Below are 15,678 nucleotides of genomic sequence, written 5' to 3'. Positions count from 1 at the left end.
AGCAGGCACACCACTTGACTTTGTCAATGCTCATCATATGTCAGTCTATTGTAATGCAAGTAATATTTAAAAAAAAAGCAACCTGTTGTAAAAGGTAAATGTAGTCTGTAACATTGTAAGTACCAATTACTCCAGAAATTAAAAAATCCACGCTAAACTATTATCATGTAGATACTTGTGCAGTAAGGGCCAAAGTCAAGGTCTTTCAAGAAACTTAGTAACCTAAATGGCTTAAATTCTGGAAGTGCCTAAATCCTCATAAATGTGCTGTCCTGCAGAATTTTCAGGCCTGCATCAGGCACATCCGCTTCTTTGTACATTTCAGGGAATGTTGGATGTGTAAGTAAGATACTGTAGTAATGTGGAGAGGACAGCTTGAGTGAAGATGAGTGAAGTGTTAGGGAAAAAGATGGAGGCAGAGGGGAAAAGCACCCCCAGCTGGGACCAAGGGACTATCAACCTTAGCTTGGCGTACCTCGCTGTCAAGCAGGGAGGAGAACCGTTTCTATACAGGAGGAGACTCCTTGGATAGAGGGCAGCAAGCTGCTTTGGAGGTCAGCAATCGGGACGCATCAGTTGTTTAGACAGGCCGCAAGCTGAGAGGCAAAACCTTTCTTTGAACCATATCTCTATTTCCTGTTTGTGCTCAGTCTCCCACGTCTCTTTCTTTAAGGTGGTGGCCCTGTTGCATGGACTACCTGCGTCCATGATGCAGGGCTTGGAAGGCAAGAGGGGTAAGAGTAGACTGAGTGCACCTAGAGAGCTAGTATGCTATGATTTTCTACCTTGTTCAAGATTCTTACTTTAGGCACTTGGGACTTGGGCTTGAGTGAGAGGACCAACCAGTCTGATAGCTGTGAGCTGGCAACAGCAATTGGATGGCTTTGCAAACACCGATAGGCAGGAACTTGGGTATTTGGGAGGCTTTACTTTGGCGCTGGGTATCTATATAGTGATCCTGCAGAGACAGATAGGCACCAAAGCAGCTTCAGGGATCTAAGTCAGCATACTTACTAAAGTCAGTGACTCATATCCATACAGAAAGTGTTCCACTCCTGATTCAGGCCTTTATTACTATAAACTCTTAATTAAGTCTCTTTGAACCCACAGGTGCAGCCACTTACTGATGCTTATTTGTTTTCTTTTATTTGTCACAGGCTTTCATTTACCAAAATATTTTAGGCGGATGATTGAACTAGAGGTATTTGAGGGGATTTTAATCTATTCTTGGAAACTGTGATCAACTTTGGTACTTTTCTGTTCTGTTCTCTGGACGCTGGTATGGGCATACATTTGTAGGCAGGTCTCCGATGGATGACTAGACCACTACCATTCCCATTTTACAGGTTGATTTAAAGTTGATTATGTGTTTATGGCTGCTAAATTATTTCTTATGGAATAGTATTGGTTTTAATTTTTCATTTTTCAATGAGTTGAAGTTTAATAGTCAAGTGACAAATACTAAGAAAAAGGAAGTTTTCAGATATATGAGAAATGAATGAAATACTTAGGATTCACATATTTTTTCATGTCTGCCTACGGACTAGCCAAATATTTACAAATTTCAAATATGAACACATTGAATATTATGTTCACTTTTGTATGCACTAGTCATGCAACTATTTTAACCACTCTCTTCCAAACCCATTGTTGATGTGCTGATTTTTTTCTTTGCTTTAATTTCTGTGAAGTTATTTTGTAATACCTGAGCTGTTAAGTTATGCTTACTAAGTTATTTCACTGTTAGTTAAGCTGTTTCATTTTATGATTTCTTAAAGCACTGTCTAGAATCCAGGCAGTTATGCAAATCACTGAACTTCAGTCGTGTTCTTTCTATATCAATGAATGATTTTTTGGTTTTGAGTTTTTTTGTTTGTTTGTTTAGTTTTAGCTTTTTAATCCAAAGTAGAATAACTTGAAGGGATTCAAAGGATATCTTGTGGAGTAAAGCTTGGCATAGAGGCATAAGAGGGATAGGAGGCAACTGTAGCAAATGTTCATTCTGGTTTTGGCAGAGGAAATTTCAATCCACCTCTCCATTTGCAGGCCAGTGTCCTGATCACTGAGAGTGCAGAGAGAACACTGTTGTAGTTGTTTTGTTTTATTTTTTTTTTAAATATGCCTGGAATCTGAATAAAATAATACATTTTTGTGTCAAAATATTTACATGTTTTCTGTTCACAGAAATTATTGGAAAAATCTCAAATGCTTTTCATAATTTTGGGGGGAAGGGAGGTGGAGTAAGCTAAGAAGCTGCAAAACTGTGTGCTAGAACATAAATACACACAAAGTATAAATAAATTTTCTAATTTTTAGATTAAATTTTACTGCAAACTTCAAAAACATTTAATGCATGTCCTCTGTTTATTTTACGATTTTGCTGGGAAAGTTTGTAACTGTTCATTTTACTCTGACCTCCACTCGGAGGGAGTGCTATGCAGACTTTCTGAAAGTTGGGATTTCTGATTATATTATAATAAAAAATGTCCACTGCTGATCATATTCAGAGAGTCTAAATTCAGGTTAAGTCTAGTGTTCTTATTGTTTTTCTATAGGTGATTGAAGATGTCTAGCCAGAAAGGAACAGTAGGTGCTGGGATTTATGGGAACTTTAAATGGCTAAAAATAATGGCTTATGCTGAAATGTGTTTAGATTCATCCTGGTCTTAAAAAAATTTTGAGACATGGAAAGATGTAGGACGTTGAGAGTACTATGCTATAGGTGAGGTACCAAGATCTCTCCCTCCCTTCAGCTGCAGGACTCTCCCTAATAATGCTGGAAGTTAAAATGAATCATTTATGAGCATCAGTAGACACATGGGTGGGGCCTCTTTGTAAACTGGTATTTTGTTGATGCAATATGTGTGACAGCCTTTTAGTTCCGAATATAAATGTTACTGAGAGGAAATTAGGTTGGTTCGCAGAGGAGATCAGCCAGACCTTGCAGTGCGTCTTGCTGAGGAGCAGGTACCTCCACCAGTACTGTGCTTCAGATACTAGTACATGTAGAAGAAAAATGGAAGGTGAGTGTCTTGAAAGTTTACTATCACTTGACTCAGTACTGAAAGCAGAAATAATTAAACCGTCAGGTGTAAAGACAAAAAAAATTGTACATATTGCTGTGTGGAATCAAGTCTAGGGATTATTTCTATGGTTTAGATTTTATTTGTGGACTTAGTGAGAAAGAAAAAAAAAAACTTTTGAAAAAACCTTTCCTTTTATAAAGGAAAAAGAGAGCTATGGAGAAGAATTGGTGAAACAACACCCAATTCTGAGAATAAGAAAGAGCACTGAAAAGAATGCATTTTATTTCCAGTATAAACTGCTATAAAGTACTAGTTTTCAGTATTCTCATGCTAGAAGCAATTATTTCACAATGGATACCTGAAGAATCTCTCTGGAATGGGGGAAAAATGTGAATTGATAGAGAAAACCCAGTGACTGGTATTGAAGGTCGGGTTTCTACCAGAGAGAGAAAACCTGTAAAAGATGTGAAATTGATTAGCCTTTAGTATTTTCTCTGAGCTGCCTTTGTTTAAGAAGGCAGTTGTTAGCTCCTTTGTGATCCAGTTGTGATAATTAACTCTGATAAGCAAACTGTGGGCTGACTTTAGAGAACTTCCTTGGGAAACATGTAATATCTCAACTCCCTGATGATCCGGTTAAGCTGGATTAAGGAGTGGATGAAGTGTAGTTGTCTTGGTTTATAAACGCCTCCAGAGGATGGGCAAGGATCTGTCAGGTTCTTTCAGTGCTCTTGACCACAGGAATTCATCATGTGTGCTATAAGCACTTCTAATCCTTCCTGTTCAGCCAGAACACTTTCTGTTATGGTTGACAACTCTCATTAAGATATGAGGTTTTCAGTTCAATTCTGTTACTCTTTCTTGTCAGCAGGTATGATGTGTTCATGAGCAATAATGATGTAACGCATTGCCATATATTTTGGTTGTTGTTGATAGTGTGCATGTTTTTAACATGGGTAATGCCCAGGTCTGCATTTGTCTGCTGATCTTTGCTGAAGAGCTGAATGACCAATTCATTACCAAATTTAAATGGTTAGATGAAAAATGAAATTATTTTGGTTCAAGAAAACAAATCAGAAAAAGCTGTGTGCTTTTTTTTTTCCTTTCCTACCCACCCTCCCCTCCCAATTCATTTCAATTATGATTTACTTGGGGATGTGATCCTGGGAAACTCCACTGGTTTGTGTTGAAAGTGTCCCGGTCCCATGGGCTTAGCTATGAGTCTTCTTTTATGTGGATACACCCTTGGTTCTGGATGGGAAAAATTAGTTTCCCCTGAATACCAACTCTGTATTCAACTTAGTGCGAACATAGTTAGAGAAGTTGCATTGTTTGGTTTGTCTGCAGGCTTAGCAGGACCAAACTTAACCCTTTAGAATTAAAATAATATACAAGACTTTGTAGTTCAGTAAGCCCAATTTCCAAAACTGCTGAGAATCTGTGGCTCACATTGTCTTCAATTAGAGTGAAACACTTTTGAAAATAAAAAGTTGTATGCAAATAAGTAAAAACGAGTGTTGCCACCCATCCTTCTGGCACCAGGATCATAATTACCCCTATGCAATGACTGATATCCAGGCAGGATGTCTAAGGGGGGATCAGCTAAGATTTTTGTCAAGCTAATCATAGCACTTGGGATAAGTTGTCAGCATTTTTTAAATGTCACAATTTGTGAATATTTCCTTCTCCATTAGGTTTCTCAAAGATGTCTGCAAACCTTTTATGACATTGGGAAATGCAGATTGAGACATTTGCATGAGTATTTAACAGTATTTGCAATTTGGGGGGGACATTTATTCATATCTATTTTTTTAATAACTCATTTGAGTGTCACTTAAGCTTTCAAACACCTACATTTGTTATCAAATCTTTTATTTATTCGATATACTTTATTATTTTATTACTTGTATAGAAAACAACTCTCAACTGATAGCATGTGCAAAACGTTTGCTGTCTAGCTTTGGTTGAAAAGTAACTGTCTGTAGACAGTGTGTTTAATGTGAAGAGAATATTACAACGCAAAATCAATTTTTCAAGTAGAGATACTAATATCGTCCCTCAGCATCAGGTATTTATAAAGCCAGAAGGCACTATATAAAAGATGTGAAACTCGTAGCACAGCTTTATAAATCAAAGCATTATATAAGTTTCCACCTGCAAGCTAGGGAAGTGAACTTGTAAGGATACTTTTATGGATGTATGTCTCAATCTCAGTGTTGCTGAATTTTGAACAAACTCTTGAATGAATTTTTCAAAACAGTTATCTCTGTCTTTCATCATTATCTCCTCTTTCATGTAATCTTGACCTCAGCCAATGATGGGAACTCGGTTATCTGTTTTTTTCCTTTGTGTTCCTTTCTCCATCCTGCAGTCATTGAGCTGGGAGAAGTCGACCTAAACTGTCCTTCCAACTGCCAAATTCATAATACCCATTTCTTCGGAACTGACAGACAAATAATAAGGAGAGGGCAAGCCTTCAGCTTTTATGCTCGCTTCCAAAATCGGGACTGGGATGACTCCGTGGACCAGGCCATTTTCACCGTGGAGACAGGTAGCCACTCTCAAACTCTGTGTAGTCTTTCCCAGTCCTTTGCTGGTAAGTAATATTTCCCATAGACTTCAGTGACAATTAGTATCTACTCATTCATCTTCTGTGTGAAGAGACTACCTTCACACATGTAAAGTTTTCTCACTCTGCTACAGAAGTGACAAGTGAAAAAAGAAATCCACCCTTGGGAGCTTTGCATTGCAAATAATGGCTAAGCAAATTACTTGCCTTTTACATGTGCTTTGTTTAATCTGACTGAAGTTGTATTATTTTCCTGAAAAGGTCTCAGACCCTGCGAATCAAATGAGACGAAATGTACCTTCCCAATGGGCAGATGTCTAGATCAAACCTGCTGGAGTGCTTCCTACAAACTTCATCAGCCAAAATGCATCAATATCAGCGTATTTCCTCCCTCCAACGCCTGCATTGGCCGTTATATTCTCAATATGCAAATCACTTCTTGTGGTCACACATATCAGCGATGTCTTGGAGATTTTTATGTCCTTTTTAACCCTTGGTGTGCAGGTAAGAATTCTAGTGATGATCAGATAGTTTTAAGAAAAACACTAGTGATGAGTAAAAACGTAGAACATATCTATTACTTAGCTGGTAAGTAACAGATGGAGTCACAGACATAATGAGAAACAGGGAGGGATTTTGTTTTGTTATTTTTTATTTTTTTCCTCCAAGTTCAAGACTGTCTCAAGCCAGTGTTTTGATTTGGTTTCTTAATGGTGGTAGGGATGGAGTGTAATTTTTTCCCCCCACTTTTACAATGGCTTGACAGGACAAAAAGCAATGGGCACAAACTGAAATACAGGAGGTTTCCTCTGAACATCAGGAAACACTTTTTTACTGTGAGGGTGACTGAGCACTGGTACAGGTTGCCCAGAGAGGTTGTGGATTCTCCATCTTTGAAGACATTCAAAAGCCATCTGGACATGGTCTTGAGCAATTGGCTCCAGGTGTCCCTACTTGAGCAGGGGGGTTTAGACCAGATGACCTCCAGAAGTCCCTTCCAACCCCAACCATTCTGTGATTCTGTGAATTCTGTAGTATCACTATAAAATAATATAGTACAAATACAAATGAAATTCTGTAGATCTGGTTCTGGTAGCAAGCAATTCTGGAGCCTGTAGGACCTTGCCAAAATCATTACATGGCAAATATTCACATTGTCTGTGCTTTTGATTTGATCAAAGTCAGATACCCAACTCTAAGTGCATAGTGTTTGACACCTAGAACAGCTTAGTGTGAAGATAAATTGCAAGCTCTGTAGTTCAGGTGTACTACAGCAGGGAGAGGCTTGATAAAGATAATATCTAGCTGTAAGTCGAAATGGATTGTCTGTGAATATTTAAAGAGCCCACACCCTTGAACATGTTTAAAAGTATAAATCAAAAATAAATAGGAAAAGGAAGAGGGATCCAGTGAAGCAGAAGGTACAGAAGTGTTAGAGACGTACATATTGTCTGACTGATAGCTCTGCACCTTTTCCAGATGACCCTGCATATATGGACAATCAGGCCCATAGAGAAGAATATGTTCTGAATGAACATGGGATACTGTATGAAGGAGTTCACAAGCATATTACCTCTCGACCATGGCACTTTGGACAGGTACTTTTTGAAGACTTGTTTAGAAGTAGATGTCATCCATATACGGATAAATGAAGCGTTATCCATATTTTTTCAGAAATGTGTTCTATGTTAGGGAGTACGAAAGGTTTTTAGGACCAGTCCAGACTGTGCATGCACAAAATAAAATGTTTGAGAATCTCACTGTAGCCCAGACAACTGGAAGGAAGTTTTCTGTAGTAAAATTAAGGAAACTACAGAATGTTCTTGGAAAAGGTGAAACAGAATATTGTGCTTCTGAAGGAAAATTATTCCGTTGGTCAAACATAAGCAAAAATGACATGTTTTTCCCTTTGGTTTTCCTTCAGGCAGATAGACAAAACCATGCAGACCACTAGGGCAGGGGAAGAGAAAGTGCAGCTCATATACCTGAAAAAGACTGGATTATTGACAAGAAAGGAGCTTTATCAATGTCAGAATACCATGATGCCTGTGTTAACTTCTCTTTCCTCAGTTTGAAGATGGGATTCTGGATATCTGCTTGAAGATACTAGACATGGGTGCGAGTTACCATCACGGCTCTGATCGCGACCGTTGTTGGCGCAATGATCCTGTACATGTCAGCATGGTGGTAAATCACATGGTAAGACCTCTAGTGGTGTGTCACCTCTGAATAGATTGGGTCACGCTTCATTATATTGCAGAAGGACAAATCGCACTGTAATCTAACACAGTATGAGTAGTAGGGAAAATCCTTTCTGTGCTCAGATTCACAGGAAAAACTAACTTGTAACACTAATCTGATGATTTTGTGATATGCTTACGATGTGAAGGCATGGTCAGCTATTTGAAAAGGTTATTTTTCTTTTCTCTTTCTAGATAAGCAGCCATACCACTAACAGTATCATGAAGATTCCAGAAAACAATGATTACCTGAAAGGAACAAAACCATTTTCCTGGAATGGAAGTGTCCCTATTCTTCAGCAGTGGTACAACGGCAGATGCAGGCCTGTCAGATATGGGTACTGTGGGTCTCTTGCTTCAGTAATGTGCACAGGTATGATATTTCAGTCTGCCCTTACCTAGTTATCCAAAAAGGAAGAGAGAAAACCAGGATCAAAAACCTCTGACCCTAAAAAACACTGGAAGAATATTACATAAACATTTTACTAGAAAAGAAATGGAATATTTTCCTCTTGTTATGATATGACATGAGTCCTAACACAGTGTTTATTATTAACCTGTTGCTTTCCTATACAGCATGAAGAGCAAGAAGAAAAGCAATACTGTCTTTTCTGTGACCTTACCATGCAGCTATCAATACTTCAGCTTTTATTAAAACATAGAGCAAGTGCAGCATCACGGAACCAAAATTTATCCTTTGGGTGAAGTTTGAAGGATGAGAAAAAACACTAAGTTATGAACAGGAAGACGACCTCTAGCAATGTCTTCTCCAAAACATAAAGCAGCAGGCTACTATGTTCTTTTACTGCAGAGGATGAGATAACAGTGAACTAAACTCTACAGACAAAAGATTTGAGTTCCCACTTCATACCATTTATTTACTGAATGTGCTCCTACATTGAAGAAAAATAAATTGATAATCCATAGATGAATCTATGAAAATCTACACTGTTTACAAAAAAAAAAAAAAGGTGTTTTATTAATCCAGGATCAGGTTCATTGTTTCTGAACTTACAACAGATTGGGGTTTTTTTTGTTTGTTTTGTTTTGTTTTGTTTTTAAACTGGAAGAATAACAAGCCATTCCTTTCTGCTAGGCTCTTCTCAGACTACTTTTCAACCACTAAAAAGTTTTGAAGACAGAATCACTGCATCCCAAATATTGCCTCCTATCCATTGTGTTTATGTAATTGCAAAGTAGACTATAGGAGACTTATTTATAAAATAAGTGAAGGATTTGCTTGATTAATTACCATTTATAATGACTCATGAATATTTTTTTCCTTATAGTAATGAGATGTTTGGGAATCCCAAGCCGTGTTGTCACGAACTTCTGTTTTCCATGCTCAATTGAGAATCCCCTTGGTATCAATGAGATCTTTGACTGTACTGGAAAAAACCTGTGTGGTAAAGACAAGCTATGGTAAATAAGAAATAAACAAGCTCTTTTGGTTTTGTCAAAAATTAAATGATAGAAAGACTAGTATAAATCTAGCAGATCAGTGAATATCTATCTTTGGTGTGGCAAGACTGTTCAGTTTCCTAATAATGCATTTCAAAAACATGAAGTTACTGAAGAGGCAGTCTGCTCAATCTACATTTTCAAAAAAAAAGAAAAAAAACACACTTGTGAGAATTGATGCTACCTGCTTGTACTTCTCAGTTGAAAGAATAAGGCCATCAATCTTAGTAGCTGTAAAAATATTAAGTAGTTCATCAAATGGAAGGGAAAATTTATCACAAATTAGGACTACATCTTCAGTCATAATAATTTGGTTGATAATTATGTTGTCTTCCTGAGGTTCCTTATCATGGATGGCTTCATTCTTGTAAACCTTTCAATTCATGTTCATATAACTGTGACATTATCACTCATCATAGCAGAATTTTGTGTTTTCACCCTTGGCCTGTACATTCATAGTTTCACTGCACCAGAATTTTGTTTGTGTGCAAGTCTTACCTGTGAGAGCTTTTAATGAATTTTCTGCCCTTTCACATGTCAAAAAGATGAGGTCAAACTGAAATAGTAAGGGAATGAGGATCTTTGATTTTAGCACAAAAGACTTAAGGGTTTATTCTTTATTAAACCATTAAAAAGAAGACTAAGACAGTGGGTGATTTTCCTCTAAAGAACCAGGAGGAAAATGTTAAGAAAATAAGCTAGTTAAACAAAAGAACTGTGTTGGCATGTTATCAACTGAAAAAAAGGGCTATAGGAAGAATGTTTTGCAATCAGGTCTTCAGGGTCCTGGAACAAATTTCCAATCTGAGTGATATAAAGCAAAACAAACAACTCCTGTCCCCAAGCATCATTAACAGTATTAAGACAGAGAGTCTTCAGCTGATTAAAAGGTTATCTCTGACATGGTTTTCCTCCATCGTAAGGCATTGAACTTGATGATCTGAGAGATGTCTTTAATCCTATATTCCTGCACCCTACAGGCGATATCACTGCTGGAATGAATCTTGGATGGCTCGCAGAGACATAAACCAATGCTGTGGTGATTGGCAGTGTTTAGATCCGACACCTTTGGAAACGGGCAGAGGTAACAAGTTTACTAAAACCGTAATTGTTTTCCTCAGCTTATGTTGCTGAGTTTCTCTACTACTCAGGTTACCTATTATAACATTTTTGTTATCTGGCTTAGGTTCAGCTTGCAGCGGTCCTACATGGGTTCGAAGCATCAGAGAAGGAGAACTGGACTTGGACTATGATGGTCATCATATGTTTTCTCGAGTAAATTCGAACTACGTTGGCTGGCTTTCCCAAAATAATACCCAAAAAACAAAATTTTTCTGCGACGCTTGGCCATGTGGACAACATCTAATCACCAAGAGTGTGGGTAGTGAGCAATTTGAAGATATCACTGGGGCTTACAAGTATGAACTAGGTATGATGAAAAGTCATTAAATGGGTTAGAGGAAATTTTAAATGCTAATCATATAAGATTATCAGTGTAATCTGTCCTGTGTTAAAATGAGTAGAACAATCTGAAGTTGTCTTTTTTTGAGAAAGAGGAAGATGCCTTTCTGTTCAAAGATCTTGATTGTTAAACTTCTAAACATATTTAGATGATTCAAACGAAACACACAGTAATTACATCCATTTAGGATAGGACAGGATATTTCAGTTGGAAAGGACCTACAATGATCATCTAGTCCAACTGCCTGACCAATTCAGGGCTGACAAAAAGTTAAAGCATGTTATTAAGGGCATTGTCCAAATGTCTCTTAAACACTGACAGGCTTGGGGCATCGATCACCTGTCTAGGAAGCCTGTTCCAGTGTTTGACCACCCTCTCGGTAAAGAAATGTCCAGCCTAAACCTCCCCTGTGCAGCTTTGAACCATTCCCACGCATCCTATCACTGGATCCCAGGGAGAAGAGCTCAGCACCTCCCTCTCCACTTCCCCTCCTCAGGAAGCTGTAGAGAGCAATGAGGTCGCCCCTCAGCCTCCTCTTCTCCAAACTAGACAAACCCAAAGTCCTTAGCCACTCCTCACAGGACATGCCTTCCAGCCTTTTTAATACCACTATTAGTATGTACATGTTTTAGTCTCACCTGTACAGTTGTTTAAAATATTAGCAGACTAGTTAATCTAAAAAACCCTAAATTCTTTTAAACCCAGGATTAACTTCTTACTTTTTGCTTCTTGTACCAGGTCTGTCAGAAAATATGCTTACTTACTAAATTTATGTATTATTAGGATATTTTGTTGTTCTTACTTTGGGCTACTGATTACTGATTTTCATCTTCCAGTAGCAGGGAGGAGTTCAACCAGCAAAATTGCCCAAAGGAATGAAGAGTGGATCACAGTTGATTGTAAAACCGCAAGCTCTGGGGTTTGGGTTTTTTTTTTTTTTTTGAGCAGGAACAAAAAAGGAAGCAACTGATAGTTTCTTTGTTTGAATGGTGTATTTTGCCTTTTGAGAGACATGGTAGCATTTCATATTCACCCTAACCCTTATAAAGAGTTATATTTTGAGTTTTGCACTAACTATACATTTTGAGATTTACATGACCATTTTTAAATTTAACTAATAAAAGTAAAATACATTTTTGGAATGTTTTTCTGAGGTATATATTTTCTTATATGCATTCAGACTACTGTATCTTGTGTTTCATTATCTGGTGGATTTGTTCTACACCAAGTCACTACATTAGGTTTCAGGAAGGAGGAGGAAGAAATTTAATTATCTTTATTATTTGGGTAAATATGACTTTTTGTGCTTCCATCAGATTCATTTTCATGTATCTTCTTCAACAGGTTCTGTGAAAAACAAAGAAGCCTATTACCGGGCTTACAGAAGAATTCACCCAGGGTACTGCAATGCTTCCAACTGTCATATTGAGAGAGAGTTATCATCTCTGAAAAACCCATTTTTGAGTGACTCTGGTATTAACATGAGGTTAAAGATGGCTAACTGCCCAATGTACGGTGAAGATGTCCAACTGCACTGGCTGCTTGAAAATTTGCATAGTGAAAACAAAAACCTGAAGTTTAATTTGTGCGCACAAATAATAACCTACAGTGGTTGGCCAATGGATCAATTTTGGAAAGACACTGTGAATGTCACATTGGGTCCAAGGGAAGGTAAGAAGGTGAATTTGTCCAATACCCTTTTGTCCACTGTTCTTTCCAGGAGATAGTTTGTTTTTTAGAATTAGCGGAGACTTCCTAATAGTGGTGGGAAGTGAAATGAATACAATGTTAAATATTGACAGCTGAATTCACTTTAGGGTGATCACTCAAAAATCAACACAGTGTCAATACTACATGTATAGTGACAGGTAAATCGTAGTCTTTCTTTAATTTCTCAAACCTTAGAGATTCTTATGATCATTTAAAAACTTGTTTCTGCTAAAAGTTCAATTCTGGATTCTATATTCAATACAAAGATAAAGTTGCAGCTGTCTATCAGAAAAGCAATTTGTTTCCTTTGGCCAGAAGATATTAGCCAGTGTAAAACACTTGTTTTGAGCACTAAAGTAATTATTTCTAGATACACCATATGCTGGGAAGTGCAAAGATGTATCAGAACATAAACACTTGTTTTCAAGGTTAATATCTTTTTCTGGAAAAAAAACGATCCCTTTAATTAAAACATCATTATCAGACAAAATTTCATACCTGATATTAACATTCTGTTTTACAAAGCTTTAATTTCCCTACTTTTGAATTATTGCTTTAAGAATTACACTGGAATGAAAGTTTCCAAATTTTTGAATAATAATAATAATACACCAACCTCCTTGTAAATGCACTGATATAGTTATATTAACTGAAAACTGTGAAGCTGTTTGTTGAAGGTAGCAATGTATCACCCTAAGCCAGGAAAAATCATGTCTGTTTTCAAAGATGCTGTGATAACTTCATATTTAATTAAGTGATTGTAAGTGCCAGTTAAACTTTAGGAGGAAGGAAAGTGGAAATATTAGCCAAAAAATCAGAAAAAAATAATTAAAATAAATTTGTTTTACAGTGAAAAAAATTCCACTGTGTATATCATATAGTCAATATGGACCTTATCTCTGTGATCACAACATTATGAAAGTAGTTGCTGTCTCAGACCCAGAATGTGGAGAAGTTCTGATGGTGAGCAGGGATATCGTGATCAACAGGCCACCTGTTATTGTAAAGGTAAAGAACTTTAATTATGGGATTTGTGATCTAAGGAACAGTCTTAGGGACTCTTGTTGGCCACTTCCTAGGTACAATGCCGATAAACTTGAAATTCTTTCTTTTTTTTCTTTTCTTCTCTTTTTTTTTATTAGTTTAGCAAGATCAGTGTGATTTTAAATGTATAGCATTTGACACAACTCTTAACTAGAGTGATGTATAAAGATCACAGAAGTAAATCAGAAAGAAACGTGTATGAATAATGCTTTTTAATTTTTTTTTCTTACATTTATTTACTTCATTGTTAATTTTGTAAGGGTTACAAAACATAAAATGTGTTTATTTATTTTCTGACTAGCTACTGAGCCAGCCCAGGCTGAAAGTACCATGTACTGCAGAGATCTCCTTCTGCAATCCTCTCCAGGAAGACATGAAGAACTGTGTAATGACATTAGAAGGCTGTGGTTTATTCAAAGAGCCGATGACCATTGAGTAAGATCATCAATTATTTAAATGGCGATAATATTGGGGGCTGACTAAGGTGTGCTAGATCAGAGCAGGTTTTGAGGAAGACAATAGTTCTGATATTTTTGATGTTTAGGACCTGAACAGGACTTTTTGCCCCTTATTACTTTGAGACTCCATTAAAAGCCTCACTCCTCTTGAAACTGATGGATCATTTAAAGCTGGCAAGATATGCTGCTGCTTAATTTTTCTCAGGATTTAATTTAAGTGTGTATTTCAAATTTCTGTCTGAAAGGGAATGCACTCTTTTCTTTAGAAGAAATTCTATTTGGGTCCCCTATACGTTATAATCCTATTGAGTTTATAATAGAATTCCTCTAAATATTCATGAACTGGCACCACATACATGAACAATTAGAAAATGACAGTGAGAAATAGCAATATGCATTCTAAGCTCATAACATGTTAATCACAGAAAGCTGGAAACTTCCAGGATGCTATAATATCCTAGGAAAAGTAGCTGTTCATTAATATGCATTGCTGTTCTTCATGACAAGGAGAACTGACAGAAATATGACTAGTTTTGAGGGGGAGCTATTAGGAATTGTTCTTGCTGAATAATAATGAACTCGGTTCCACAAAGCTGCCCAATCCAACTTAGACTACTGGAAATGGGAAGCAGTAAATACATCTTTGAGGCAGAAGGGTGCTACATTTTTGAAGAATTCAAGAGAGGACCATGAATGAGTTTCCAGTTCCAATTTCAGAACTGACTATGGGAGTTTTCCAGATCTTTTGGGACAGAAGTTGTTACCATGCTTTTCACAACACAGAATGTGTTTTTTTGGAGGAAGGCAAGAATAACAAAGTTGTCATAACAGTTTTTCTCTGAAAACATGTTGTAGCAAATCAAACTTAATCGTGTGCGCTCATCTTGTACCGCTTCAGGTCTCTGAGCTACCCAGGGTCCTAATTCTTTTCCTTCTCTCGGTCCAGTTTGGGAACGCTGGCATCCAACCAACAGGCACGGACCATTGTGGAGTTCACACCTTACAGGCTTGGCAGCCACCGGCTTCTGGCCAACTTCGGATGCCACAAGTTTGCCTACTGCAAGGGATGCGCCAAGGCCGAAGTGTGTTGCCCCGCAGGGCAGAACGGCACCCTGCCCGTCAGCCAGAACGGGTCACTCCCAGTGTGTGAGAATGGCTCCCTCCCCATGAACAGCTCTGGGCCTGTCCCCGTGGCAGACCCTGCATTCAACTCGATGTGTGAATATATATGTATACCGGTGTGCAACCCAAACTGCAGTGCAGGGGGCCAGCCTGTGTACGACTTTGTGTACCTCCCTGCGGGCCATCCCTTATGCAACTCCATCTGCAACCAAGGCTTCAATCCAAGTGCCAATACTGGTTTCGACCTGGGATGCGATCCTGGCTTCCGTGTCATATGTGAGACCGTGCCTCCCGCTACGTGCGCCCCGATGCCTCCGTCCATGTATGGCTCCATGCCTGCCCCAACATCCAACCCCATGTGCCCCCCTATGCCTCATGTGATGTTTGAGACGGGTCCTGCTCCTGTGCACCAGCCTGGAGGCGGAGGGGGGCCGATTCCCTACTCTGTCTCCGTCCCCGCGAATAATGCGGTGAGTGCCCTGCTGACCCACTTCATGGCTGGCTCCGGTCCCACTACGGCAACCCAGGCAGTCCCTACCCACACGTCTGCTCCACCCTCCCATCCTGTGTGCTCTCCTGTAGCCCA

The 15,678-nt window shown here is 38.3% G+C and overlaps 1 protein-coding gene across 1 annotated transcript; it reads left to right on the top strand.

Annotated features, from left to right (window-relative positions):
• Positions 1 to 706: 706 nt before the first annotated feature.
• On the top strand, positions 707 to 15,562 carry LOC103924884 (protein-glutamine gamma-glutamyltransferase 5-like; the record flags this gene model as incomplete). Its single annotated transcript, XM_009333492.1, has 13 exons — positions 707 to 734; positions 5,398 to 5,622; positions 5,857 to 6,099; positions 7,075 to 7,193; positions 7,666 to 7,794; positions 8,031 to 8,208; positions 9,125 to 9,257; positions 10,277 to 10,380; positions 10,483 to 10,737; positions 12,103 to 12,429; positions 13,319 to 13,476; positions 13,814 to 13,947; positions 14,917 to 15,562. Coding segments are annotated over exons 1-13 (2,679 nt in total), but the record flags the coding sequence as incomplete, so codon positions are not given.
• Positions 15,563 to 15,678: the final 116 nt, after the last annotated feature.

Source organism: Pygoscelis adeliae, unplaced genomic scaffold (genome assembly GCF_000699105.1).
Source record: "Pygoscelis adeliae isolate BGI_AS28 unplaced genomic scaffold, ASM69910v1 Scaffold140, whole genome shotgun sequence".
Classification (NCBI taxonomy): Eukaryota; Metazoa; Chordata; class Aves; order Sphenisciformes; family Spheniscidae; genus Pygoscelis; species Pygoscelis adeliae.
The sequence above is the reverse complement of the archived record's forward strand: the minus strand, read 5'-3'. Positions and strand labels throughout refer to the sequence as shown.